Source organism: Pseudorca crassidens, chromosome 13 (assembly GCF_039906515.1).
Source record: "Pseudorca crassidens isolate mPseCra1 chromosome 13, mPseCra1.hap1, whole genome shotgun sequence".
NCBI lineage: Eukaryota > Metazoa > Chordata > Mammalia > Artiodactyla > Delphinidae > Pseudorca > Pseudorca crassidens.
This window is the reverse complement of record NC_090308.1, coordinates 56905908-56933353: the sequence shown is the minus strand read 5'-3', so window position 1 is coordinate 56933353 and position 27446 is coordinate 56905908. Positions and strand designations below refer to the sequence as shown.

The 27446-nt window shown below is 44.7% G+C and overlaps 1 protein-coding gene across 2 annotated transcripts in view; it reads right to left on the bottom strand.

The window, feature by feature from the left end:
- Nucleotides 1-27446, bottom strand: part of SIM1 (SIM bHLH transcription factor 1) — a 72702-nt gene that overhangs the window by 37900 nt on the left and 7356 nt on the right. For both annotated transcript variants that reach the window (XM_067702477.1, XM_067702478.1), the window contains 7 exons: nucleotides 23773-23855; nucleotides 20287-20376; nucleotides 19671-19779; nucleotides 19451-19536; nucleotides 18530-18729; nucleotides 18208-18314; nucleotides 17435-17582 (listed from right to left, as the gene is read on the bottom strand). In XM_067702477.1, coding sequence (XP_067558578.1) covers nucleotides 17435-17582; nucleotides 18208-18314; nucleotides 18530-18729; nucleotides 19451-19536; nucleotides 19671-19779; nucleotides 20287-20376; nucleotides 23773-23855 — 823 coding nt within the window. The remainder of the gene's footprint in view (nucleotides 1-17434; nucleotides 17583-18207; nucleotides 18315-18529; nucleotides 18730-19450; nucleotides 19537-19670; nucleotides 19780-20286; nucleotides 20377-23772; nucleotides 23856-27446) is intronic.

The window sequence follows — 27446 nt, the reverse complement described above, 5'->3', positions numbered from 1 at the left end:
TGCACTTATTTTTTATCAAGTTATAATTCAGGCATGGCATATGTGATATTTAGGCAAACTAGAATACTAAATTAATTTCATCCTCAACCGTGTCTTTGGAACCATTACAGTTGTAATGAAGGGGTGAGTAGGAATAGTGCTTTAAACATCCAGAGAAACAATTCCAAAAATCACTAATGAATACAATATCTCTGCAACAGAAAAACATGAAAAGGATGTAAGCAGTGCACAAATTGCTGAGAAATAATTTTTTTAAGGTTTTGCCTCACTACTAGTAACCTGTGTGAATTAAGGCAGCTACCAGATGTCACTCTTGCCTTTCAAATTGGCAAAGATTTTTTAAATGACAGTAAATCTCAATGAAGGCAAGGTGAAATAAATGGGTATTTCTATATACTACTGCTAAGACAGTGAACTAGCAATGTTTACCAAGAGTCTTAGGAATGTTCATACCTTAAATCTAGTAATTCCACCTCTAGGAATATATCTTATGAAAATCATCAGAGATGAGTATCAAAAGTCTATATACAAGGGTGTTTATCAGTGTAATTTCTTGTATTTAATTATAAACAAATAGGAGGAACCAACAATAGAAGCATTACTTAATTATGGCCTACTAATGTGATAAAATACTATGCAGTCATTCATTTTTTTTTTACTCTAACAATGTGAAAAATACTATTGACAATGTGAAAAATTTTCTCTTTTTAAATCAACATGTACTGTATAGGCATGTATATGCATGTACCATAGTGGGAGGCAAAAAACTAAAATGTTAACAGAGGAGTTCTGGAAAATAAATTAATGATGTTCTTTACATTCTCTTTATACCATTCCACATTATCTTAGTTTTTTCTGTAATAAACATGTATGAGTTTTATAATCAGAAAAAAAATTATTGAAAAAGAAACACTAATTGAGGCAAATTTCAGGCACTCCTACCTCATTGTGAAATGGTTCCCCAATTTCTTTTCCTTATATATCCAGGGTTTCTTCTTTGTGAATGTTAAATTACAAAGAGAGAAAGCACTACTAAACTTCTTTTCCCATAGGTTCAATTTCTCATGCACACTATTTATAATTTTTAAATGTCCAAATGACTTTATGCTCTCTTGGTGCCTGTACATTTCACTTTCTTTCTGATCTATTTTCCACCCTTCCTACCTGACAGAATTATCTGTCTCTGAAGGCTTTCAAGTGAACTATAGGACTTTACGTTTCCTTCTTTGGAGACTATAACTTAAAATATTACTTATAACTGAAAAAAAGAAAGTCTTGCCACAGAGCTTCTTAAAACAATTTAGTTCCATATGAGTTATAGATGACATATTTGTCATTGTTTAAATGGCATAAACCCTACTTTGGGGCCACATTTCTTGCTCTGAGGAACTTATTTTTTTACGTTCAGAATTCATTCTATATCTAGCTACTAAAGTTTTAGGTATGTTTGTGAATCTTCCTGGTCTAAGTTCCAAATCCTATTGATCTTATAGCTGTGCTGTGTCTTATTTTCTTGAGGAGGACTTTAAAAGTTAGATTCGAATAAATTAAATGCAAAATGTGCTGCCTCTTTCATCAAAGGCGTAAATTAAAAATGGTCGGTCTCCTTTCCCAGGAGAATCCCTAATTTTAGCCCACTTCTGGAGGAGAAAAAAAAGCCAAATATAAAGAAAGTAAAAAATGATATTAATATCAACCAAGTTTTTCTTACATTTAAAATTTTTCACAAATAGAAAATAAAATGCACACATGTTTTTCTGGCCCCCTCTTTGCATTCTGTCTCACCTCTCCACCCTCTCTGTCCATCCCTCTCACTTTCACTGTCAATTATTAAGCTGATGTTTTTCAAATATATGTTCTCTTTAAAACCCTGCCTATGTTTAAGATAGATATGCGATGGGGGAATCCATCACCTAACACCTTATATTTGGCTGAGGTTCTATTCTCACAGGAATAGCTTTCTCACATAGTTCTTCTGACCCTTACAAAGCTGATTCCTAAACCCTACAATCCTCTGGCAGAGAGGGTGAAAGGGCACACCTCCTGTTTTCAACTCCACACAAACTCCAGGAACAGAAAAATACCTGTAATCGCGAAGAAATAATCTTTCCCCAACACTGGGATCCTATCCACAAGATCTCAGGGTCCCCCAATTCCCCACAGTGTGTGAGGAGGCCCCGCAAAGCCAAACCTCATGGCACTGTTGGAAGCGCTGCCCTTTCCTACACAACACAAGGCCCTGACATGTCTGCAGATCACAGAAAAGTTGAACCTCAGTCTTCGAACTCCCTGGGAAAAGATGCAGCAAAAAATGATGGCATGATGCGATGTTTTCAAATGCACAAAGTCTTCATCTGTTTAACTTAAATATTTTAAAATGTGTCCTATAGCATTTATTCTTGATTAAACCTCTTCTAGATAGTTAATCATTTAACGGTTTCTTTACAGTTGCTGTGCAAACAGTTCATTCATACCTAGGACATATCAAATCTCACAGATGTGTTCTTTAATTGGATTCATTTATTTCTAATCTCCTTAAGTCCTTACTACTGTAATGCTTAACTAAATATACATTAAACTCTATTATTTAAACAGCTAAAATAAATTTGAGATGTATTTTATGAATAAGAATTCACAATTCAACAAATGTTTTATTATCATTATTATTATATGTCTTGGTATTCAGATATTTTAAATTGCCTGGTAAATAAGCTGTGTTTTAACAAAATAAGTTCTGAATTGTTGCTAGAGATTCTGAATTGCCCACTGAAATGCCAAATTTTTCATTGTCCCCATATTTGGAGTCAGAGAGCTTGTATAATACTATACAGAATATATAGTTATAAATACAGCCTACTACTAAAGACAGATGCCTGCTTTTATTATCTTTAGGGCTGGAGATGTTTCCTTGGCTCCCGTGAATATGTCTCAAGACTGGTCTAGTGGTTGATGCTCAATATCTGTTGTTAGACATTTATTTCTTTGGCTTTAGACAGATGGCTCAGAAAAGGATAATAGGGTAAACCTCATCTATTATCCTTCATTGATTCAGTTTATAAGCTTCTTTCTCTAGAGCAGTGATTCTCAAATTTCAGCATGCATCAGAAGCACATGAAAAATGTATTAAAACACAGCTTGCTGGGCTCCACTCTTTAGAGTTTCTCATTTGTAGGTCTAGGATAGAGCCCACAATTTGCATTTTTAACAAGCTCCTGGATGGTGCTGACGCTACCAGTCAGGGGACCACGCTTTGAGAACTAGAGCAGTTGTTATCAGGGATGAGAGAAACTAAAAGAATCCGTTGAAAGAAAGGGCACCACAGAGAAGATGGAAAACCACTGAAAAGGGAGGGAACATTCCAAAGACAAAATTCACATGTTCCCCAGGGCCTGCCCTGACTGCATATATTTCACCAAACAATTCCCATCCCTGACTGTTTGCTTCCTTTCAAGCCTCCTCTTGGGCATTTCCCATTCCTGCAGACCCCAAACCACTCAGAGCTGTAGGGCTTGGTCTTCAGGCTGCTTCTCTATTAACACCCACTCCCTAGTGACCTCAGCCCCTCCACTGGCTTTAGATTCCATATGCTGATGACCCTCATCTTCAGCTGAGACCTCCTCACTCCAAGACACCCAGATCCAACTGCCTACCTGGTGTTTCCACTCTGATGAATAACAGGTATCTCAAACTAAACATGTCCACACACAACCCTTGATTGCTGCCCTTTCCTACAAATCTGCTTCTTCCCATGATTCACTCAAGTTGCTCAGACTAAAAACCTAGGTGCTGTCCTTGACTCCTATTGTTTTCACAACTCATATCCAGTTCATCTGCAAACCCCATTGGTCTACCTTCAAAACATCCTGAATCTGATCCTTCACCACAACCTCCCTCTTTCAAGCCATCATCTTCCCTCATCTAGGCAATTACAATCATTTCCTAACTGGTCTCCCTGCCTCTTCCCATCACCCACCCCAAAGCCTATTCTCCACATCATCCAGACGATCCTTTCAAAGCTTAAATTACGTCATGCCATGCCTTTGGCTCAAAACTCTCCAATGGCTTCCCAAAGCCTTGAGACCCAATATGATCTGACTCTGCCTATTCTAGCATCCTCTTTTTCTGCTCTTCCTCTCTCTTTCTCTGCTCCAGCCATAGTGACCTCCTCCATTTGTCAACTTGTCAAGCTGATTGCCACCTCAGGACCTTTGCACTTGCTTCCCACTGCTGGAAATATTCTCCCTGCAGGTCTTGGTATGGCTGCCTCCCTCCCTTCATTTAAGAGTCCTCAGAGAGGACTTCCCTGACCACTTCTATCTCTTTTTCCCTTAATTTTTTCCCCCTCATTTCCTGACATTATACAACATATTTACTTGTTTATAAGTACTATCTATTTCTTCCCACTAAAATTTTTGCTCCATGAGGGTAGGAACCTTGTCTGTCTTGGTCATACCAGAGTCCTACCACAGAGCTTGGCATGTGGTAGACACTGGGGAAATACTTGCGGAGCGAATGCAAGAAACATGCCCAGTTTTCAGTAGAGAGGACTAGGCTCTACAACATTTCTTACCATCCTCTTAATTACAGTCACAGAAATTAAGCTAATTCTAATGATAGAAATTTGTTTATAATGAAGGTCCTATTGAGTCAACAAGATGAGACACAAATAGAAAAGTGATTACAATGTGAAATGCCATGTAGCGGCTCTAAATATTTTCCCCTGGTTTTCAATTAACCCTCACAATGAATACCACCCTGCACTTTGCTATTTCTTGAACTGCTTTAATTGCAGGAATGAGATTGACACCCACTCTGCCCTCCCTTTTGTGGGCTTCATCCTTCCAGCATTTCTGAGCTGTAACCCTGCAGGGGTCCATTACCCAAATCCAGCACAACAAATACTTCACTTTGCCAGGACTGTAGCAAGATTTCAACAGCTAATAGAAATGCTGTGACATTACTAGTCTCTTAATGGCTTTTTTTTTTTTTTACATCTTTATTGGAGTATAATTGCTTTACAGTGGTGTGTTAGTTTCTGCTTTATAACAAAGTGAATCAGTTACACATATACATATGTTCCCATCTCTCTTCCCTCTTGCGTCTCCCTCCCACCCCTCTAGGTGGTCACAAAGCACCGAGCTGATCTCCCTGTGCTATGCGGCTGCTTCCCACTAGCTATCTATTTTACGTTTGGTAGTGTATATACGTCCATGCCACTCTCTCACTTTGTCACAGCTTACCCTTCCCCCTCCTCATATCCTCAAGTCCATTCTCTAGTAGGTCTGTGTTCTGGAGGAAATAAAATGCTGCTCTTTTCCTGTCGTATATTTGGACACCGATATCAATTAATGGGAGTGTTGAAAGAAGTAAATCTCGTGGGTCCTTACTTTCAGCCACCAGAACACATTACAGTCATCACAAGCGCAGAGAGTGAAATGAATGACCGAGGAGCAGAAGCAAGCCACAAACCCCTAAGAATGCTCTGAAACCAGGATTCTATTTTTATCGTGGTTTTCAATAGTAGGAGGAGAGAGCCAGCACATTCTCAGATTGCATTGCTAGAGAATGTTGCTATTCTCAGAGAGATGTAAAAAGTGGCAAGGGACTTGGATTTAAAAGTACAAACACAGAGAGAATCCCACTTTAATGGGTACCATTATGACATCCAGTTCAACATAATGAGGCTATTTCCACGATCTGGCCAGCAGCCCATATTAGCACGGCTTTACTGATGTGGATACAACAAATTCTGTTTGAACAAGAAATCCCAGGGGAAAAAAAAAAGAGATCCTTTCACAAGCTCTATCTATTTAGCAATCAATCAAAGGAAAGATATCCTTCTAGTAAAGACAGCAGCTTGCATTTGAATCCTGGTAAAATATTAGATGTTCTGAATAAAATAATGGTCTACAGGTGATGCTTCTGGACTGCTGTTTTGTGAACATGTCATGACCGTTGGTGCTTAAACTGGTGGAGGGGAGATGGGCTGGGGCCTGGAAGTGAGCATACTGCATAGCAGCTGACTGGTTCTGGGAAGCAATGGAGACCCATATTGAACAAGAGAGTGAACTATCCATAGACCTTGGTAAAATCTCTGCAAAACATCCTATTACTTCCTGAGCAATAGGTGGAATCATAAAATTGCCAATTTTGGACTATTTCAATATACAGAAATGGCAATTTCATATGGTTCACCCTAGTACAATGTTACCAGCTTAAAAACAGCATACCAAATAGGAAGTTGGACGGGCTCTGGAGTCTGGGCCCTGGGGTGGTATGCTCTCTCTTGAGCTGTGTTATATTGGCTAAGTCACTTGGCCTCTCTGAGCCTCTGGCACAAAATAACCGCCGCTCAAATGCGAGTCCTTCTTATTCCCCAACCTTTCTAAGCTTGGCAACAAACAAGAGCACCTTCCCACCCCTCCTTCAGCTTGGAGCTGACAACCATCTTCCAGTCTCTCCGGGGCAAGGCAGCAGCAATGCCTGGGAATTTCCCTTTACAAAAGAAAAGTTTAATTACATTAACCTAAAATAATTAGCAACACTTCCTAAAAATGTAATAAATCGGCAAAGACTATTTTGACTCTAGAGAGATTCTTCAATTTAAAATTTGCTGAGATGCTTAACCCTATTAGAAGTCAGCCCCACAAAATATTCACAAATCACAGTCAAAGCAGAACAAAAATCTACTCTCAACATCATTCCAACAGGACAAAAGTCAACCTGGGCACAACTGCTCTCTCTCTCTGGCTCAGGTAATGAGATACACAGGACCTGCCCTGGGTAATATCCTTGTGAGAATTAAAATTGGACTTCTTAGCCTGCAATCGGTTACCTTGCTGCCAATCATGATCTCCATACACACACACACACACACACACACACACACACACACACACACACACACACACACACACACACACCCCTCTCTCCAGAGGCCCGGCTCCTCTCACTGCATCCGCTCCCTCCCCACCATCTAACCAGAGGGGAGTCTGACTGCCCCTGCAAGCTTATTCCCCAAGGGCGCCCTAACAGTCCCAAGGTACTTTGGGCCCTCTTCCTTCTAATTGTGGATGGAAGCACTTCCCCCCAGGAAGGAATCTCAGTCATCAGTAAATCTATGGAGAAATCAAGGTAGGCTATAGCTTGGACTTGTGCTTACTTCTTTTTCCTTCAGATATTGTCTTGTTCATTTCGATGTCCTCAGAACCTAGCACTGTGCCTGACACATAATAGGTGCTCAATAAATCATTTATAAATACTTAAAGACCTATTAGCACTAACCAACTGAAGGATGGTCTCACAGTCCTTTCCAGATGCCTCAGAATGTTTGGTGACTTATTCTTGGGCAACCCTCAGCCTTCTGAAGACTTGTGCTTTCCCTCCTTCAGCCCAAAGACTCACAGACATTTATTCTGCGTTTACTGGCAGGTCAAAAATTATTCTATTTAATTTCACTGAAATAATCACCCTAATAATTTACACTTATCCCATGTTACTTTGTAATCAGGCACAGTGCCAAGAACCCCACACATTATCCATGTAATGTTCACAATGACTCTATGAGGTAGATATAATTATTACCCTCATTTTACAGATTAAAAAAAAGGCAGTGAAGTTAGGCAATTTGCCCACAATCACAGAGTTAGTGGCAGCGCTGGGATTTAAATAGGCAACAGACCCAGAGCCCAAACCCTTAACTAATATGATATTGCATGATAAAATGTAGTGATATCTCATTTCATAACACATTTTTCAAATATCTTGTAAAATGTCCCTATGGTTATCAGAGTTTGAAACATCTAAGTAAGAAGCCTGGGGGTTAGGCTGCATCATATTCTAGTAGTAGGATTACAATGTCAAACGCCGCACTGGGGAGGCCTTCCGGTTCTGCAAATCTGGAGCTGGCCACATAGCTTCTCTGCACCTCCCTCTCCTCCATTCTGCTTCTGTTTGTTGTCCTAATGTATATCTCACATTTACTTCCTACAAATAATTTTTTAAATACAACCATTATACCACTGTGGCGCCACTGTGTATTCATTTCAATAAGATTTTAAGTTCAATTCAGAATACTGACATCCCTTAAAACTTTAAAAACTATGTCCTATGCCTGGATGCTAAAAATATATATATTCATTATTAAAGTCAAATGAACATGTTGAAGATATACTAGTACTCATTTGGGAAAGGTACGAGCTTTGGGGAAAATAGTTTCCAATCCTGATGGAACACGCTGAGTTCCAACAAAAAAAGTTCAGGTAAAAAGGTAGAGACAGAAAGAAACCCAGCTTTGGGCTTCCCTGGTGGTGCAGTTGTTGAGAGTCCGCCTGCCGATGCAGGGGACACGGGTTCGTGCCCTGGACCAGGAAGATCCCACATGCCACGGAGCTGCTGGGCCCGTGAGCCACGGCCGCTGAGCCTGCGCGTCCGGAGCCTGTGCTCCGCAACAGGAGAGGCCGCAACAGTGAGAGGCCCGCGTACCACAAAAAAAAAAAAAAGAGAGAAAAACCCAGCTTAGACAAGAGCAGTGAGATAAGCACAGCTGAATCGAATTTGAAGAGTGACTGTCACAGAAATACTTATGGAAAAAGAACAATGGGACAAATGTGTGGAAGTCATTGTTTCATCTCAAAAGATTCCACTTCTGTCCAACCCTTAAAATTCTACTCCTTCCCTGACACCTCCACCTTCATTTAAAGCTCCTTTGAATTCTGTGCCCTTAGCAAATAGTGCAAGTGTACCATATCATTTTAAACTAGACTAATCTGAGTTCTTAAATATTTAAATGAAACTCTTTTATTTTGTCAACTAAATTGTAAACTACTCAAGAGAAGCCAAGACTTCTGTTTCATGTATACATGCAATAAATCATTGCAATCTGCCATCCTCTGTAAAACACTGGTGAGATAGCCATACCCAGTCCATGTAGAGAGATAGGGAACATACAAAAGCCTCCACTGATCACCAAAAATGCCACTGTCACAGGTTTTATTCACTTTAAATTATAATTACTGACTTGGTAAAATTGACAAAACACTGGTTCCAACAAAATTAACCTCAGAAATTAACCTCAGTTTCTTAGAACCCTCTTTTTCCTTGTAAACACCATTTCACCATGTAAGGCACCTTCTAGCTTGCCTGGCACAAATAAGGCACTTGGTAAATGCTGGCTTACCTCCATCCAAGCAGAAATCTCAGCTCCCTCTAGAGCATACAGTGACACCAGTGAAAAACAGGGTGAGCCTAGTCAAACTATAGAAGCCACCACACACAAAGAGCACAATGCTTGGAGGGGTGTGAATGGAAGGACTGGGGAGGGGAAAGAAAATAAACACTCAAATTTGTGGATTCGAGGATCCTGAAATCCAAGTTAAAGAGGGAATTATTCATCTCCTTCCAAAGTATTTCAGTTGAAGTCACATAATTGGCAAGAGCTAGTAACAACAGTTAAGATATTTTGAGCATCTGCTCTCTGCCAGGTACTGTGCTATACGTACAGTATCTTATTTAATCCCCCTCGGTCCTTAAAAAGTGTATGCAAATGTCTCCATTTCACAGATGGGAAAACAGAGGGTCAAAGGTGTAGAGCTGTGCTCAAAGTCTCACAGCTATTATGCAGCAACGCATATTTGAACCTGGATCCATCTGACACCAAAGCCCACGCCTTTCCCTTGCAGTTTGCTTCGAATGATACTGTGTTTTTAAAAAAACAAAATCACGATCCTAGTGCAATATAACTTCCCAGAGTAAAAGTCACAGATGGTAAACAGATGGCCCAGACTCAGCCAGACCCCTAACGTTGTCAGTGCCCAACAAAAGCAAGTTCCTCTCTCATGGCCCTTAGCCCTGCCCTCACCATGGATCACCTCTCCCCACTGCCAGCTCTCTGGACCTTGGGATGCCTGCAGCAGGGGGAAAGGAGATGGGAAGTTACTCCTTCAGACAAGGCAGAATGTTAAATCCCTCCACCCATAGGCACTGGGGTATTTCCAGGTTCCATCTAAACTCCAACCAATCCTTTTTGCATGATGGCTTAAACACAGACACCAGCACTTCAACCCAAATGAGTCTTCTATCACTGCCTGCTCATCTAGAAAGATGTCACAAGCCAATGAGAACAGAAAACAGAGAGGAAAGCACTGGATAAGTGGAAGGAAGTAGCAGCCTTTTACTAAATTATCAAGATATGCATAATCCAAAAAACGTAAATCAACTATGCTTCAATTTAAAAAAAAAAAGGTATGCATAATCCACCCACCTCCACACACACACCTCTTGTACCAAACATAACAGCGTTTGCCTCATGACCACACTAAGTCAAAAGACAAAAACATGTTTCTCTGGAGTTCCAGTAAAGCCTTATTTGAATTTGTCCATCCATTCACAATAACATGGATGAATCCCTGCCTTCAAATGTAATGATCCATGTTTTTCCACGATGTGACTCAAAGATCAGAACCCTTCTCCTCCCAACAGCCAGAGAAGAGTGGTCAGTCTGGTCATTTAGTAAGCACCAAGTGGCCTCCACCCAGGAAGTAAAGGGGAGGTCTTGTGAGTCAGTGCCATCCAGGTCAGGGTAACAACAAAGGAAGGAGTGGAAGCCAGAGGGGCCTGCGGAAGGGGAAGCAGCCAGGCAGCAGCGCTGCCAAAGGGGCAGAGGATGACACACCCGCTCAGAGCATGCTGGGAAGCTCTCCATCCCCAGCCCCTGAACACAGTCCCCAGGGGACAACCTTTTCTGCCATTATCCTTCAAAAACAGAAAAGGGCCAGTGCTGACCCCCAGAAACACTCTCTCTCTCTCTCTCTCTCTCTCTCTCTCTCAAATAGCTTGCCACCACAGGAGGTAATTTGGTGTCTCATGTGATAAAAAAAAGGATGACTTGGTTTGCCAATTCACTGACTTTTGTTAACCAGAACATAAAATGTTAAATCTGGTTGCAGAAAAGAAATAATTAGTAATAGCAATATTGTATCTGGGTAATCTAAAGGCAAGCAATTCAATAAAAAACTAAAATGTTTGCAGGCCACATTTTTTCTTACACAGTGAAAATGCCCTTAAAGGAGAAAAAAAAAGATACATTCTTAATTGAATGTCATTGAGAAGGTAGCACTGCTACTTTAACCCCCTCAATTGTCAATACCTGAACATAGTTGTGAAGCAGCAACACAGAGGCAGCGTTTTAATGTTCCATCGTGAGACCAGGTGAAAAGCCTATCCAGAAGCTGGGTGGCCTGACACTACAGGCCTTACTCATTTAAAGCCATTCCTCTCTCCCAGACATTTTCTCCCCCACCATCACCATACAGAGAACTGGGGAATACAGTTGACATTCCAGGCTTTAACCCTGGCTTCACTACTTACTCAGCAGATCTGACCTCAGCTTCCTCACCTAGAAAATGGGGAGTGTGATCCTGGCCCCAACCACTGTACAGAGATGTCAAAAGAGCAAATTAAGCAATGAATGTGGCAGCGCTTTAAAAGAAATATGTATTCAGCATAGAGGGAAAATGTTGAGTATAAATGAGAAATTCAAAACTAAATACAGATCATTTCGATTAAAAAAATTACAACTAGTGAAAAGTGTATGAAGGATAAGATTATTTAAGTGAGTACTGGTATTAGGTACTGTAAAACAGACTAAATGTCCCAGTCCTTTCCTTTAATAAAGTGTTTTGGTAGTTATAAAATTATTATTAATTACTATTAATAGCTTTGGTTGTTATAAATTACTGTCTATACAAATGTGTTTTCAATTTGTTTCTATGACCATTCAGTTACATAAAAGATCATTTGAAAAGGACAACAGGGGCTTTGATGTTCAATATTATCCTAATAATAATTCAACACAATTAGGGATCAAACCTAATTTATGGGTATACATTGGTACATGATTATTATTTTTCATGATCAAAAACATTAAATCTATGCAATGCGTGCTCCATCGATCTGAGGCACGAGGATAAATTATTTCATATTTTGGTGTAGATTGCTAAGTCAAAAGGTGCTTCATTTGACATTACTTGTAATAGAAAAGGGTGGTTTTGCTACAAAAGCCAGAAAAATAAAGTCCATTTTTATAACTACTCAAATTATTGGTCAAGTTTTTAAAAATCATTTTCTAAAGTTTCCTAGTAGTAATAGCAATAATATCACGGGGCCTTTAAATTAATTAAATTTTTTTAAAATTTAAGTGCTCAAATTAGCTCAGCACTATTAACACACTTGAAAGGCAAACTTATATGAGCATATTTTAATGTCTGCTGCTTTATGGTAAGGATACGTAAGGGTTTATATTCACAGAATATGTTAACACTTAAAAACCCTTTTAAATTGTGAGAACTACAGTGGTTTTATGCAAAGAAGAACAAAAATTATGGGACCTGCAATAATTACAGTGTAGACACCGTCTTTTTTTTTTTCTTTTCTATGAAGGAAGTATGTCTCCTTTGGCATTTGCCCTAACTTTTCTACAAATTCAAAGGATTATTCAGTAGATAGCAAGTGTTATATAGACCACTAATGTAAATTGTGTCTACTTGTTCTGCTTTCTGTAACACTGAGATAGAAACTGTAAGAAACAAAATTACTTTCTTCTATATGTTCAGTGAATCACTCTAAAACAGCATGTGAGATTTTCCACTGAAACACCGTTCTACTCTAAACTTAGGAAATAAACAGAGAAGGCTTCTTTACCAACAACAATAACAACAAAAAAATGGTTGAAGATATTAAATGTATCTGATTCCAAAATTACCAAATTACTCTGAAAATCTTCTCTCTTACTTTCCAAGCGAAATATCAGAATTGTATTAGCTTACAATTCTCATTAGAAGTCTAGTTTAAAATACACTAACATTTACTACTATATCCTACAGAAGTCCCCTCACAAAATACTGTCTATCAGTCATCCTAAATGAGGTCACGCATCAGTGAGTACTTCATGAATTTCAGTGGCGGATTGTCTTTAATGGCATCAGTAAACTAGATCTCATGTATATTTTTGCAACCTTCTACACACAGTAATTTGAACACTTAAAATGTGCCGTAATAAACGTACAGTGGCTATGTAGGAGAACGTTATTTAAGGATGATGTATCATGATGTCTGTAGCTTACTTTAAGATGATTCAGTGGAGAAAAAAATGTATATACAAATAGACATACATATAGGAAGAGAGAGACAGAAAGCAAATATGGCTTGTATTATAGATGATGTGTATATGGATATTCATTGTACTATTCTTTCAACTTTTTTGTATGTTTGAAAAATTTACGTTTTAAAATATTTTAAAATGAGATTGTTACACCTTACTGGTTGATCCTTAAAAGTAGATTTAAAAAGTTTAATTATTAAAACATAAAGAGAAGCAAGACTGTTCATTTTTCTAGAAATTACTTTTCACAGTTTATTGGGTGTTCCACATTTTCAATCTTCTTCACATTAAGTACTAATGTTTTCCGTCTGAACTGGCTATGAATAACTAACACTACTAATTAAACAAACTCGAGGACATACAAATTCAAGAAAATTACTTTGGTTTTACACAGTATGCTCTCTTTCACTCTCCATACTTTCTGGACTTTCCCCACATTCACTGTTACTAGACACTAGCTCCATTCACCTCTCCTCTTGAAAATAATCAGGGAGCAGGGCCTGTCATACTTAACACTTATTTCAAACCCCGTGGGCACTCAAAGTTTATAAGAAAGTTTTTTTTTTTTAAGCTAAAAGGGTATGTGTGTCTTATAGAAAGTCACGAGCTGGTCAGCTTTTTTTTTTTTTCCTGTTTTGGGGGTTTTTTTCGGGGGGGCGAGTTTTAATGAAGAGCTATACAAGCTTCAGTGAACCTCAAGGACCCAGAGAAAAACTAAGAAAAAATTTTAAATTTAATCATAATGTCTTCTCTCTTTCTTCTCCAGATTTCCAGAACACCAACATTTTGTACAGTGGTCAGACAAAAGCCAGTAAAAACACCACCTGCCTCTAAAATTCCTACAATCACTGTCGCAGTCGCTTATTAAAACAAGGTTACTAGGGGGCTTCCCTGGTGACGCAGTGGTTGAGAGTCCGCCTGCTGATGCAGGGGACACGGGTTCGTGCCCCGGACCGGGAAGATCCCACATGCCGCGGAGCGGCTGGGCCCGTGTGCCATGGCCGCTGAGCCTGCGCGTCCGGAGCCTGTGCTCCACAACGGGAGAGGCCACAACAGTGAGAGGCCCGCGTACCGCAAAAAAAACAAGGTTACTGAACATTTCTATTCATCATTGCTTTTGTTAGATAATAATGACTAATTTTTCTAGGCATATTTTAACTTCAACAATAAATTTACCACCAGGAACTTAGAAAACTGAGTTTCTAGGACAGTGTATAGAATAGTGGGCCTGTGCCCTTTAAAATGGTCACTTTCATGAAAAACAAAAATGGCATGAGGAAATGTTCTAGCTAAAAGAGACTTAGCGAAACAGAAAGCTGAATGCAATGTGTGATCCTGGATTGGATCCTGGACCTTAAAAAAATAATAGAAGTTTTTCTACAAAGGACATTATTGAGACAACTGGAGAAATTTGAATAAGGTATGTATATTGGATAATAGTATTATATTTGTGTTAAAGTTCTTGCTTTTCGTAATTCTACTGTGGTTATATGAGTGAATGTCCCTGTTCTTAGGAAACACACACTTCAGCTTTTAGGGGTAAAAGAGCATGATGGCTGTACTTACTCTCAAATAGTTCATTAAAAAGATAGTAATATTTGTGCATGTATATGTACATGTGTATATATTTGGAGGGGGAAAGGGAAGGAAGGGAGAGATTAGGAATGCCAAAGCATAGTGGCAGAATGCTAACCACTGGTGAAAATCTGGGTGAAGGCTATACAGGGGTGCTTTACACTTTCTTACATCTTTTCCAAAAGTATAAAATTATTTCAAAATGAATTTTTAAAAATATCCTTCAAATAAATTCCCAGATTTGTCCAATTAAAAAAAAAATGAGTTTCTGATGAATGTAGCTTCCACCAAAATGCCACACCTTCATTTGACCAATGACTACTTAACATTCTCTCTACTTTCATGACATGAAAACCCCTTCACAAAGTATGCTATTAAACTGTCTAAATTTGGAAAACATCTGGCCTGTCAAGTTATTTGGGGGGGCTTGTGGTTTTAAGTATATTGTTTGAGGTGGTGTATTTGGAAAGAATTCACTTATCATTCTCAGGCTTCATAGAGAACTAGCCCTGAAACAAATGTATGTGGTAGTTCACTGCTACCATAGAGAATCAATAGCCATCTATTTAATTTGCTAAGACAATGTAAATTAGTAACTTCCAGCCAGATGTGTGATATACACATCAAACAAACTGCAACCTGTTCATTATGAAAATCTTGTCAACACACACAGAGCCACTTGATGACATTCCATCTAAGGCAGTTTCCACATTTGCAGCTATAAAAATTGTCCTAAGAATTTTTATACAAAGAATTGGAGCTGAGCCTCATAAAAGGGTAATCAATTTCAGCTTTTCATCTTGTGTGCTTCTGTGTGTTTATTCCTACTTTCATTCAGAGGTATAAAACATTCAGAAAAATGTGTGCGATGTTATTTTTCCCTCTGTAAATCATTTATCCTCATTACATCTTTTTAATCTGATGTAGAGTTGGGAGCCTAATCCTGCAGCTCTGAAGGAGTGTGTAGAGTGAAGAATGACAGAGTCAACAGAAGAAAGAAGTACACTTATCCCCTGGAAAACAAAACAGAATATTTCAAAATGACTCTAAACATAAATTAAGTTTACCCATTGGGAGGTCTAACTTGCATTCTGATCATTTATATGGGGCTGTGTGACTATATACCCGCTGTTTGATAAAAAATGATTATAACCACAGGCACCCACCATAGAACAGAGTGTATGTATAATGCTCGTGATGTCTCAGACATACAAAGCACCTTCTTAAAGAATGTCCATTTCCTTTCCATGGTGAGCAGACATAATTTTTCACTCTTTAATACTTCTACTCCACAAAGTGGCTTATTTTATGAATTATGTTTTGCCATTTTCTCTTACGTTTATTTTAACAATATGAAAAACTGCATTCATAAAATAGATGGTTTTGTTTCATGGTACCCCAAATACTGGTATGTTTTCTGCTCTCTGTTAAAATCCACAGCTCTCTTGCTATTACAAGAACCTAACAGTATTTGTTTTAATACCACTTACTAAAAGGAAAGAAATAAAAAGGTTCTTCTTAATAACCAGCTATTATTCTTGAATACTGAATCCTCATTTAAACCAAATTCATTTTCCAAGCCTACTGAATTAAATTTTCTTATTAAACAGGGCACAGAGTAAATAATCTTATTGCCAAGCATAATATTTCCAACTACTACATTTTTAATTTGTTAATTTAAAAGAACGTGAAATGAATCTACTCCTCATGGCCAATAGTACAGTCTTATTCCAAATAGCACCCTTTAACCAACTTCCTAATGTCAAAATAGCATTTCTACTAAGTGCCCTGGTGTGTCAATGCTTCCAAAGTAAATAACTGCTGAGGTAACCTAAAATCACAAGAATTTCAACCTCTACCAAAAAGAAAAAAGAAAAAGGTAACTCTGCACACAAAAGCGTTCTTCATAAAGGCTTCAACCCCAAGCAATTTTATTTTCACAAACATTACACAGAACGTGCTTTCTTCACGAGGGGCACACCAGGACACGTGGTCAGCCTGCAGGGCCACACCGCTAACCAGAAATGATTATTGTTTCTAGAAAGAGTAAGGCTCCAATGCAGCCACCGAGGCCGCCCAGCCAGCCGCGCCCGCAGGTGGCACCGCGAGGCCGGCTCCTCACGCAGCGAGGATGCTGCACAACAAGCCGGGCCTGGGCGCCTGCCAAGACTTGCAGTCTTAGCTCAGGTCGGGTCCCTTTGCTTTCTGGAGGTTAAAGTTAGACCCTCCTGGTCACTTAAACCCCCTTTGTGGTTCAAGGAAGGAATCACTCTCTCAGAACTCTTAACTTTGATTGGAGACTCTGGTTAAAATTAAGAACTTCAAACCCAGCTTTGAAAAAGTGAAACAGATGTCCTGTTTATTAACTATAAACGGCTCCGTACGTGGGACCCTCCTCTCTCTCTCTTTCCTGCCGCATTGTTTTATTTAATGCAGAGTTAGATTAAAAGGTTAAAAGAGAGAGAGTAGAAAGCAAATATGGACTGTGGATGGGAAAAGTCCTAAATCTTTCTCTAGAACGTAAGAAAGTCTCTTCATAGCGGCGAAAGTGCTGGAGCTGCCCCTCAGCCGGCGCTCAGGGTCAAAACCGGCGTCCCCGCGGACCCCAGTCTCGCCTAACACGGCCGTGCCCACCACCTGCACCCTCGTGGAAACCAGGGTCGCCTGCAGTGGGCAAAGGGGTCCCAGACTTGCACTCACGTGAGGACATAGTTGACGCTGACGATACAGTGCGGCCTGGACGAGCGGCTGTTGTGCACGATGGTCGCATAGCTCTGCACCCACACCCAGCCGCCGTGCTTCGCCAGGAACCGGTAGTATTTGGTGGTCACCTGCCCCTTTACCAGCACTGATGGAGAGACACAAGGCAGCTGATGGTGAACGGACCCGCTCCTGAACCGGTCCAAATGTAATCCCTGTCGGTGGGAGGGCGGGTCCCCCGTGAGCCCTGATAACTGCTCCCAGGGCAGGAGGGAGAGAACGTTCTGGTTAGAACGTTCCCAAATGAACCGACTGTCCTGTTCATTTGCATCGAGTGCTCGGGTCCCTCGCGGTTAGCAAGGAGGGCAACACTTAAAGTTGGGGGATTCCCGGCACTCGATGTTCTACCTACGGAAGGTCTGGGCCGCTCAACTCCGATGCTCAGGTTCCCTGTCTCGGAGATTAAACTCAAAGCAAAGCTGTATCCAAAGCTGAAGCGAGTCAACGCGCGTGAGCCAAGTGGCCGAGCCTCGGTTTCCGCTTCCATCTTGGTGGGGGAGGGGGGCGGCTATCAATAGGAGAACAAGACCCCTCCTGGGAGAACTTCACTCAGAAACTCAGAGGCTCTCCCTCGGCCTGTGTGAGGGCCCGCGGATGAGGAGGGAAATGAAGTGGGACCGGTGCTGGGGCAGGCGCCCGCAGGGCCTCTCCAACCATCCCCCACCCCTCCCCCCACCGTCCTCCGCCCCGGGCCGGGCAGCGTGGCGCCTTACGCAGGTGGTGGGCGCAGCGCAGGTGGAAGGTGTCGCAGCCGTGCACGTGGTGGTACAGGGTCTTCTCAATCAGGTCCTGAGGCTCGTACCCCGTCAGCTCCGCCACTCTGCGGAGAGCAACCCCGGCGGGATGAGCGCGGGCTGCTGGGCCGTCCCCACCCTCGACAATCGCCTCAGCGCTGGGTGCCCACCCTCACTTCGCAGGGCCCTGTCAGTCGCCTCATCTGCAAAATGGGCTCACAAGGTAGACGAGGAGCTCTCGGTGACTGAGTGGGGGCCGCCCTCCCTCTAGGGGTGACCCCTTCCCGCCCTGACCGCCCACCTGGAGTCCAAGAAGATGAGCTTCATGTCCAGGCTGGCGCGGAACATGAACATGTTGCTGTGCAGCTTGATCTCCGTGACGGCGCTGGGAGGCAGCGAGTGGCCCACGGCCACCAGGCCCACGTTCTGGTAGCAGCCGTCGAAGGGGGACATGTCCAGGCTGTACTGGCGGATCTTCAGGTAGCCGCTGCAGTGAATGACCTGAGGCGGACGGCGAGGGCGGGAGACTCAGCCACAGCCAGGAAACATCCAAAAAGGGGGCGAAGGGACTGAAACATCTGGAGACTCTCCTCGGCCACAAACGCCTGTGGGCCACGCCCGCGCATTGAAGTGTCCAAAGTTATCGGGGCTCCAACGTGTCTCAAGGGAACGACTGTACTGCTCCAGTGAACTCACTTGGGAGCTGAGGAAAATGCAGAGGCCTGAGCCCGGCCAACCCTAATGCATCCGGATCGCAAAGTGGGGCCCTGGAACCTGCATTCTGATCATGTTTAGTGCTTATTAAACAAGAAAAACTTGGATTCCAGCTAAAGCGCTGGTTCTTAACCTCTGGCAGGGGAGGGGGCAGAATCTGACGCTGTGAGTAAACTCTACGAATCCACCGAAGTTACCGACAGTTTCAGACGCTTTACACACCCCTAAGGCCCATTGCGTGCCCCAGGTTAAGACCCCCAGCGGCCAGGCAGCACCCGGCCCCAGTGAGACGTATGCAATCTTAAAACGTAGTCCCCAGGTGCTCGCGAAGTTTAATGGCCCTGGCGGTGCGCCCGGCGCTGTGACGCGTGCGGGGCACTGTGGTCCCGGCGGCCTGAACCTCCCTCCCACGCCGCCGCACGCGCCTCTGGTCCTGCCCCGTTCACCTGCACCAGGCTCGGTGGCCGCGGCCGCCACGGGGCGTGGATCTCCCCTCTCAGCCACGCACCTTGTAGCCGCCGCAGGTGAGGCCCGCGTTCCTCTTGGCCAAGACGCACTTCATCCTCAGGAAGAAGGAGCGCTCGATCTCGTACTCTGGAGAGAGGAGCGGACGGAGGCGCAGGACGTGAGGCCGGCGGCGCGGCGCCATGTCCCTGCCACGGCTAACGGAGGAAGAGCTACCAGGGGCTGCGATGGGCCGGAGTGTCGCCGGCGCGCGTCCGCCTTACCCTGGACGAAGTGAGAGTGGTAGGGCTGGTGGGCAGTGAGCACCGCCGTCATCTCGTCGTGGTCCGCAGGGTGGATGTATTCGTAAATGCTGTTCCCGGTCAGCTCTACCTGTAAAGAGGGGGGTATCACCGTCTCCGAGGAGGTGGGATGCCCCACGGAGGGGCTGGAAGATTCAGCCGGAGGTCTGCAGGGCTATGAGGACAGGAGCCACAGCTCTAGAGTCGGTCTTGAGTTCTAATGCCAGTTCTGCTGCCTGCTACCTATTGCAACCTATCTAAGCCTCAGTTTCCTTATCTATGAGAGGAAAGAATAATAATAGTAATTGAAGTAGTTATAGTAGTAGCTTCCTGGCAATGTTCTGGTGAAGACATCACGACATGAGTATGTAACCACCTCCCATGATCTTTGGCTTATGGTAGCAGCTCAAAAAGGTAGCCATTGTTTGGCTGGTGGATGCTAAAGGATAAGTAGAGAAAGAGGGAGATCCAGACCTCCTGCCAGCTGAGATGTTTCCAGTCCCAGAAACACCTATAAAAGCTTTGGGAAAGCCCCACCCGACCCTACCTCCAGCCCTGGCTGTAAACTGAAGGCTGGAGGTGTGGACCACTCACCTACCTGAGAAAGACCCAGGTGGACTGAGGCTGTCTCCGAGATGTACATGATCTTCCCATCTGGGGCCACCACAAAGATGAAGCCATCCAAGGTCTGGGGAGACAGAAACCGTTGAATGGAGAGCCCTCTGGGCCATCGAGAGAAACTGGCGGTGGGGGGGGGGGGATACAGAAGTTAGAGATGTTCTGCCAGAAGTGCAGAGTGATGGAGTAGACAGGGCCTGGCAGGAAATAGAGCAAAGAAAACCAGCCACAAGAGTCTCTCTTTTGTTCATTCCAAATTTGTAAGCATGGGACATGCGGCACCCTAGGAGAGACTCTAGGAAGTGGTGGACAAGGCTACTGCCCTCCAAGACTAAGGATTCACCAAAATGGACAAAGCAGGCATATCTGGAACATACACAAACATTCTGGGGGGAAAAAAATCACAGCCTGTGATAAGAGGTGGGTTAGGTTCTTGGGGTGATGGTCACTGAGCAAACCAGAAGTTTCCTGTGTCAGTCTTGGAGAGTTTCATAGTGGGATATTCTATAATGGAAAGAGTGCTAGCAGGGTTTGGGAAATAGTAGGCACTGGGAGATGTGGAAGGGCTGGCAGTTTGAAAAGTTTGTAGATAGAAGGCAGCAGGCCAGTGGCTCTGGAAAGAGTCCAGGAGAGGGGGATTTGGGAGATGGGAGGCTTTCCCGGCAGCAAGTCCGTAGAGTAGTGCTACAGTGTGTGTTTACATTGATGCATCAAACTGGCAGGCTCTCCACGAAGAAGAGTCTTAGATTTTCACTGTTCCTTTATCTCTGCGAATGAGGCTTCAGTCCAGGCAGTGAAGCATAAAGATGAGTCAGATCCTGCTCTCAAGGATCTGGAAGTCCAAAACAGACAATTGGCCTAAAGACAGATATAATGAACATACAGCTGAATAGACAGTGCTGTGAGGGCCTGGAGACTTAGTGGCCAGAGGCCTGGGGAGAACCAGAGTGGCTTTAGGAGAGCTGTTTGAGTAGAGCCTTGAAAGGAAGCTTGAACATGAGAAGGGAGGAAGGGCATCCTAGGCAGAAGGAATGGCGTATGGAAAGCAGGGACTGGGGGTGGAGGGTGGATCTGGTGTATTTAGGTTTGATGAGTTTGGTGTACCAGAGATGAGGCTGAGGGACTACACTGGTGCTGGATTTTTGGAGAGTTTGAGATGTCAGTCTGTGGAATTTGGAGATGCTCCTGCAGGCATCAGATTCCAACAGAGGTTTCTAAGCAGGGAAATAGCATGCTTAGATGTGTTTTTTTGTTTTTGTTTTTTTTCTCCTGGCAGAATGTGGACAGTGATCTGTAGGAGGAAAGAGTGGAAATGAGGAGATCAGAGATGGTCAAAGCTGAACTTGGGTGGTCACAAGGAAGATGAGATGGGGGAAGAGTCTAAGTCAAAGGTGGTTCTGGCTGTTGTGGAATTTGTGGTGGCAGAAAGAGAAGCTGAGACTGACTTCAAGATCACTGAACATTTAGGGAGGCCTGGTGAGTTTTTGTATGAGTGGAAGTCTGGAAGAAGGAGATAATGAATTCTTGTCTTAGGTATGCTAAACTTCAGGTATATGCAGATTTCCATTTGGATGTGTCCAGTTGCCAGTAGGAAATAAAGGTCTGGCTCTCAGGAGGGGTGTCTAGACAAGAAACCAGTGGGGTCATGCAAATGAGAAGAAAGGAGTTGAAGTGGTGGTGTTGGTTGAGGTTGAGATAACCCAGGAAGCTGTGAGAGGAGAAACAGAGCTGGAACCTTAGGGGGAATGCCAGCCTTTACAACCAGACAGTAGTGGGAAAACCTAGAAAAGCAGGCAGAGAGGGAGAATAATCCAGGAAATTCCGCTACTTTAGAGACCCAGGGAGAGGCAGAATGTCAAGTAAGCAGTGTCACCTCCATCCAGTCTTTGCCCAAATGTCACCTTCCCAGTGAGGTCCTCTGCAACCGTCCCCATTTAAAATGGTGCCACTCAAACACAGCTCGCCTCCTTCCCCTTCTTCTTTTTCTCCATGGCACCTACACCACCTGTCATACCATGCTGTGCACCTGTGTGGGTTTGCAAGGCTGCTCTCCTTAGAGTGTCAGCTCCATGAGGGCAGGGCTTTCCATCTGGCGTACAGTTGGGCCTCCTATGTTTGTGGAATGAACAAGGTCAGGTGTGATAAGAGATGAGCATCTTATGTTGGATATCAAAATATTGTGAAGCCTGTGCAGAGCACACCAGCTGTGAGAGATGCCAGAGTGCAAGCGGTGTGGGAGTGAGGGGGGCAGAGTAAGCAATGGAAATTGGGAGGATCATTAAGTCCTACAAGGAATTTGGGATGAACACTAGGAAAAAGACTGGGCAAGAACTAGAAGGGGTGAGGGACTGTTTGGGTTTTGCTCTCTTGTTTACGTTGATGAGGAAACTTAGCTGGGAATATGGAGAGCTTTGGGTGGGGGTCAGTTGTTGAGAGACAACTGATGAAAGACAACTTTCTCTCCCCTGAGAAAGGGGAGAAACAGAATCTTTTTAGTTAAATTCGGAGGCTAGGCCTGGGAGGGAATGCTCACACAGGGCCTCTCTTTGCTCTATGAAACCAAAATCTCTTTTGGCCTCTGGGATTGAAGGAGGCACAGTGTAGTGATGGGACAGGAAAGGCCACGGCACTCCTGCCATAAGATGCTTCTCATGTCTGGTCCAGGAGGGAGACGGGCTCAGAGTCCCCAGTCCGATGCTGCTCGGGTTTGAGGCTCCCACGGGAGGAGCCCGTGGTGGACTTGAATAATAAGAATAAGGGGGTGCAGGGTGGGATAAAAGTGTCAAGCCTAAAAATGCCCCCGGGAGTTTTACTATTTTAAATATTTGCTAGGCGACTTACGCGGGCAACGGGCAATTTAAAACGGTGTACACTGCAAACAGCGCGGTAATGGGCGCCACCACATTGGATAAACTCATTACTCAGGGAGGTGTATGTGTGTACGCGCGAGGGTCCGCACACGGCCCGGGCAGGCCTGGGGTGAGGGCGCGTGGAGAGAGAGGAGGGATCCCGGGGGCTACAGGGAGGAGGTGAAATGAGTTGCGGACGCAGCTGGATCCGGGACGTGTGGACTTAAAGCACTGACGGGTATTTCTACCAGATTCCCGTTATTTCCTGGATAAATTCTTCATTTGGGACGGTTTTGCAGCCCGGCCTCGGCAGCTTGGCCTCTGGTTCCCTCTGCTGAATGGCGTCAGATGGCGCCCCCTCCCTCCGTTCAGCCGTCCTGAATCGGGCCTTACCGGGCTCCCTTCCAAACCCAACGCGCCGACTGTCACCTCGAGAGGCGCCTTCCACACCCAGCGAAGTTAAGAGCTAAACATTTTAACTCTACAAGGAGTCGTAGGGGCTGCGAAACGGCCACCTCTGGACGGGATCCCATTTTCCGGGAAACAAGAATCCTGGCTCGGGAGCCGGCACCCGGGCCCTCGAAGCACGTGCGCCGCCGGGAGGCCCAAGTCAGTACCTGGAGCAGGTGGGAGCCCAGTTCGCGGCCTACGTTGTCCAGGGGGCTGGTCCTGCTCGAGTGGCCCCACGCTTCGCCGAGCCCTGTGGAGACACAGAGACACCCTTAAAAGACGCACTCCGACCCGGCTGGCGGTTTGAGACTAGTTTCGCGGTTTTGTCACCCAGGCAAGCTTGCACACACGACCCGATACCACCCGGGATCCCTCCCCACCTAGACCGCAGGGACGCGAGAGGGTAAATGACGGCTCTGCCCGCTCAGCTTCTAACAGGTTTAACAGAAGTGAGACTCCCTCTCGCTCTGCTCGACCAGCCTGGGCTTCTCAGGAAGGGCAGGGTCCTGGCTGAGCGCGCCTACCCTGCCCCCCCCCCCACAAGTGGCCGAGCTTGGGGACAGTCTGTGCCCAGAGGGGCCCCGACACCACCAGAGCGATAACTTTGGCGTAGGTTCACTAGTGTGCTTAGATGGGCGAGGGACACTATTTCCCACCCCAAGTTTCATCACCCTTATCAAGAGGCCGAGGGTGTCCACCCATCCAGCGAATACCGCTGCCCGCCGGGAACGACCTGAGACTGCGGCTCGTCCTGGTGGGCTTTCTGATTGGCTGCGGGGCTCTCCAGCCATTTTCCTTCCCTGGCCTCTGACTTTAATCCCCTTCGGAAAAATCCGTTTGCTTGCGGATGGCTTCCAGTACCAGCTACCCTCCGCAGTCCTGCCTCTGCCTTTCCTTTCCACGTCCTAACCTCAGCTCCCTCCCTACTCCAAGAAAAAGCTCTCTGAAAGTCACTTATTTTCAGGTGCTAACACCGTCTTACAATATTTTCGTTCCCTTTTGGACGTAGAGAATCATTCCTCTTCTCTGCTTCCCAGGTATCATCTATTAACAAAGACTGCCCCTTCCTCTCCTTGGTGCTACCACGTTAAGATCTTTCCAGGCTTTGCCACACATCATTTCTCCGGTGATGCCTAAAAAATAAAACTCCCTGTATGCCCGTGGCTGATTTTTTAAAAAATTAATATGGAGTCTGCTATAGTACCTGTTTTCAGGAAGAAAATGAAAAATAAGGCAGAAGAAACTTGCCAAGACCGAGGTTACACTACTTATGGGAAATATCTTTTAACAATGTTGCTGCTGAAATTAGTGTAACTAGGTAGTTAAATTCTTTTGTGCTTACACGATTAAACAAGGTTAAACGTGACCAAAAAATGTGGGGGGGTGATTTACTGCATTACGGGACAAATCACTATGAAGTACCCAATGACAAACACTCGCATTGTAATATGGGGGTGGAGGCGGATCTTGCAGAATAAAACGCGGAGTCGGACTCCTGAAATGTGTTGGCCAGGAGCTGCTTCCGAAGCTAGCGATCAAAACCCTGGTAACGAGTAACCGTGAGCGCCCCTTAAGCTCGAATCGGGTCTTTCTGGGTGTTTGCACATTTAAATAAATCTAACGATCTCCCCACAGCTCTGCAAACACTGATGTTCCCCGCCCCCACCCCTCGCCCGGACTCCTCTCCCTCCCTCGCGTCTCGGCAACCCCTCCTGATTCTTTAGCCCGCCCCAGTTTTCCTCCCCAGGGTGACTCCACTGCCCTGAGCCCTGTGGTCCCCCTGGACCGTGCGGGAGGTCCTCCGCCACAGCCGCCTGTACACACCCCTTCGCCTTGTCACCTTCCCTTCGCTCCTCCCGTCTCAGTCAAGCTATCCTCCTTGGTTTCTGGCACGACCTGTTCATGTTTTCATCCCGGATCACACCTACACACCCAGAAGAAGCGGGGGGAGGGGTTAGCCGGGGAGGCCGCACGGGGAAAGGGGAAAGGATCTTGCTGGGAGAGCCCGGGACCAGCATGGCGCTGACCCTTGGACACCGCGGGCCCAGCCGAGGCCTGAAAGCCCAAAGCTTCGCTGGGGCGAGGGGCCGGGCGCTCGGGCGTGCAGGGAGCTGGTCGCGGCCGCCTTGTGTCTGGAATCCCGTCTTCCTCAGCTCCCGGAAGAGTGCGAAGCCTGCGGCTGCAGCCAACACAGGTCTTTATTCTAAAATTATGAAGGTCCCCCCACAGCGGCTGGGGACGCCGGGGAGCCGCCTCCCGACCCAAATCATCCGAAAATCCCCCGAGCTGGGCTCAGGGTTAAGTACTGGTTCCGAACTCCCGGCGCCAGCCTTGGCTGGTTGTGGTCTCGGGCTGCGGCCTCATTAGTATGCGCCTACGAGGGAAAAATAAGACTTACCGGCAGGTTAATAAGCAGCCGGGCCGGGCGCAGGGTGACAGGGGGCCTCCGTCGCCCTTTCCTGTACCCGCCCTCACACACACCCCCACCACCACCTTTTAAGGAACCTTTTGCTTTCACCGAGCATCGCCTTCTCTTCTGTTCCCGGTTGAAAGCTCCGTCACACGGTTATGCCTGGGTTAATGTTTTATAAGGGACTGGCTGCCCTCGTCTACCTGCCGAGCTTTCCTGACCTAATATCAGGGCTGAGCTCTCCAGTCAGCCTGCCCAGGACACCTTCGAAGCCCTGCTCATGGGTTTCACCTCCCGAAAAGCCCCGAGTGGGCTAGAGACCCCTCTCCCTGGACCCCCTCACCTTCTGCCTGCAGTGACGCGCTCCCGCACCCCATTTCAGTTGGCGAGGGGGGTAAGCTGAGATTTCGTTTCTGCACTTGACCTACCGCAGAAAATTCGCAAATCCTTTGATTGTCTGTTTAAAGTGAGGAGGAAACCAACTCCCTTTGCGGCAGGATTACAGTGGGAACAAGATCTAAAGATTCTCTTGTAATTCGGTGAGGCCGAGAGAACGGGGGTTTTGCAAAGGAGAAAAGGAGCTCTGGGAGGGAGGCGATAACTAAATCGGGTTTTAGACGAAAGGATTTTCCCCAGCTAAAGTGGCCAAAGACAAAAGAAAACATAATCTATTCTGGAAGATTTCCAAGATATGCCACATTAACCTTAGCAGATAAATTTTGCTTCTCCCCGCCCCCCTCCTCCCTTAAAGTCTGGTTTATCATATTTACATAAGTAGTATCAGAAGGGATGTATCTATCCTGGATCTAAAGGGCTAGCTCACATTTCACGTGAAACCCCGGGCGAAGTTTCACTGTTGCTTTACCCTCAGTGCTCGGTTGAGCCATTTCCATTTAAATACCCCCTGACCCAAGGATTACCTCAATGGACTGACTGCACGGTTTTTGTAATTTCCTGAAAATGAGATTTCGATTTATAAAACAAGAAACCAATTAGTAACCAAATGAGGCGAAGTAGATCCACTAAAATTGACCTAATCCCACAGGCACAATTTAGGCCCGTTCTTGGCGAATGAATGATGAGCCCCAGTCTAGCGTGAGCTCAAAGCATCATCCAGCTGTGTTATTGCAAGCAGCAAAAATAAATTGATCGAGCTTTTCCTTCGGACTGAATTTCATACCCTTGACAAAATGTAGATTACAGACCTGGCATCATTGCCTCCTTCACTCAGACAGGAAGAGGAGGAGGAGGAGAGCTTGTTCTACTGTTCTTTTTTTTTTTTTTTTTCTCTCCTTTAATAAATAAACACTATACGTGAACAGAAAGGTGTCCTCCTTGTTGTCGTTCCTGGGAACCTTCTCTTGGATGGATCGCGATGTGCCCTTTAGCCAGTATGGGGTTGATGGGGGAGCTGTCCCATGACCTGGCGAC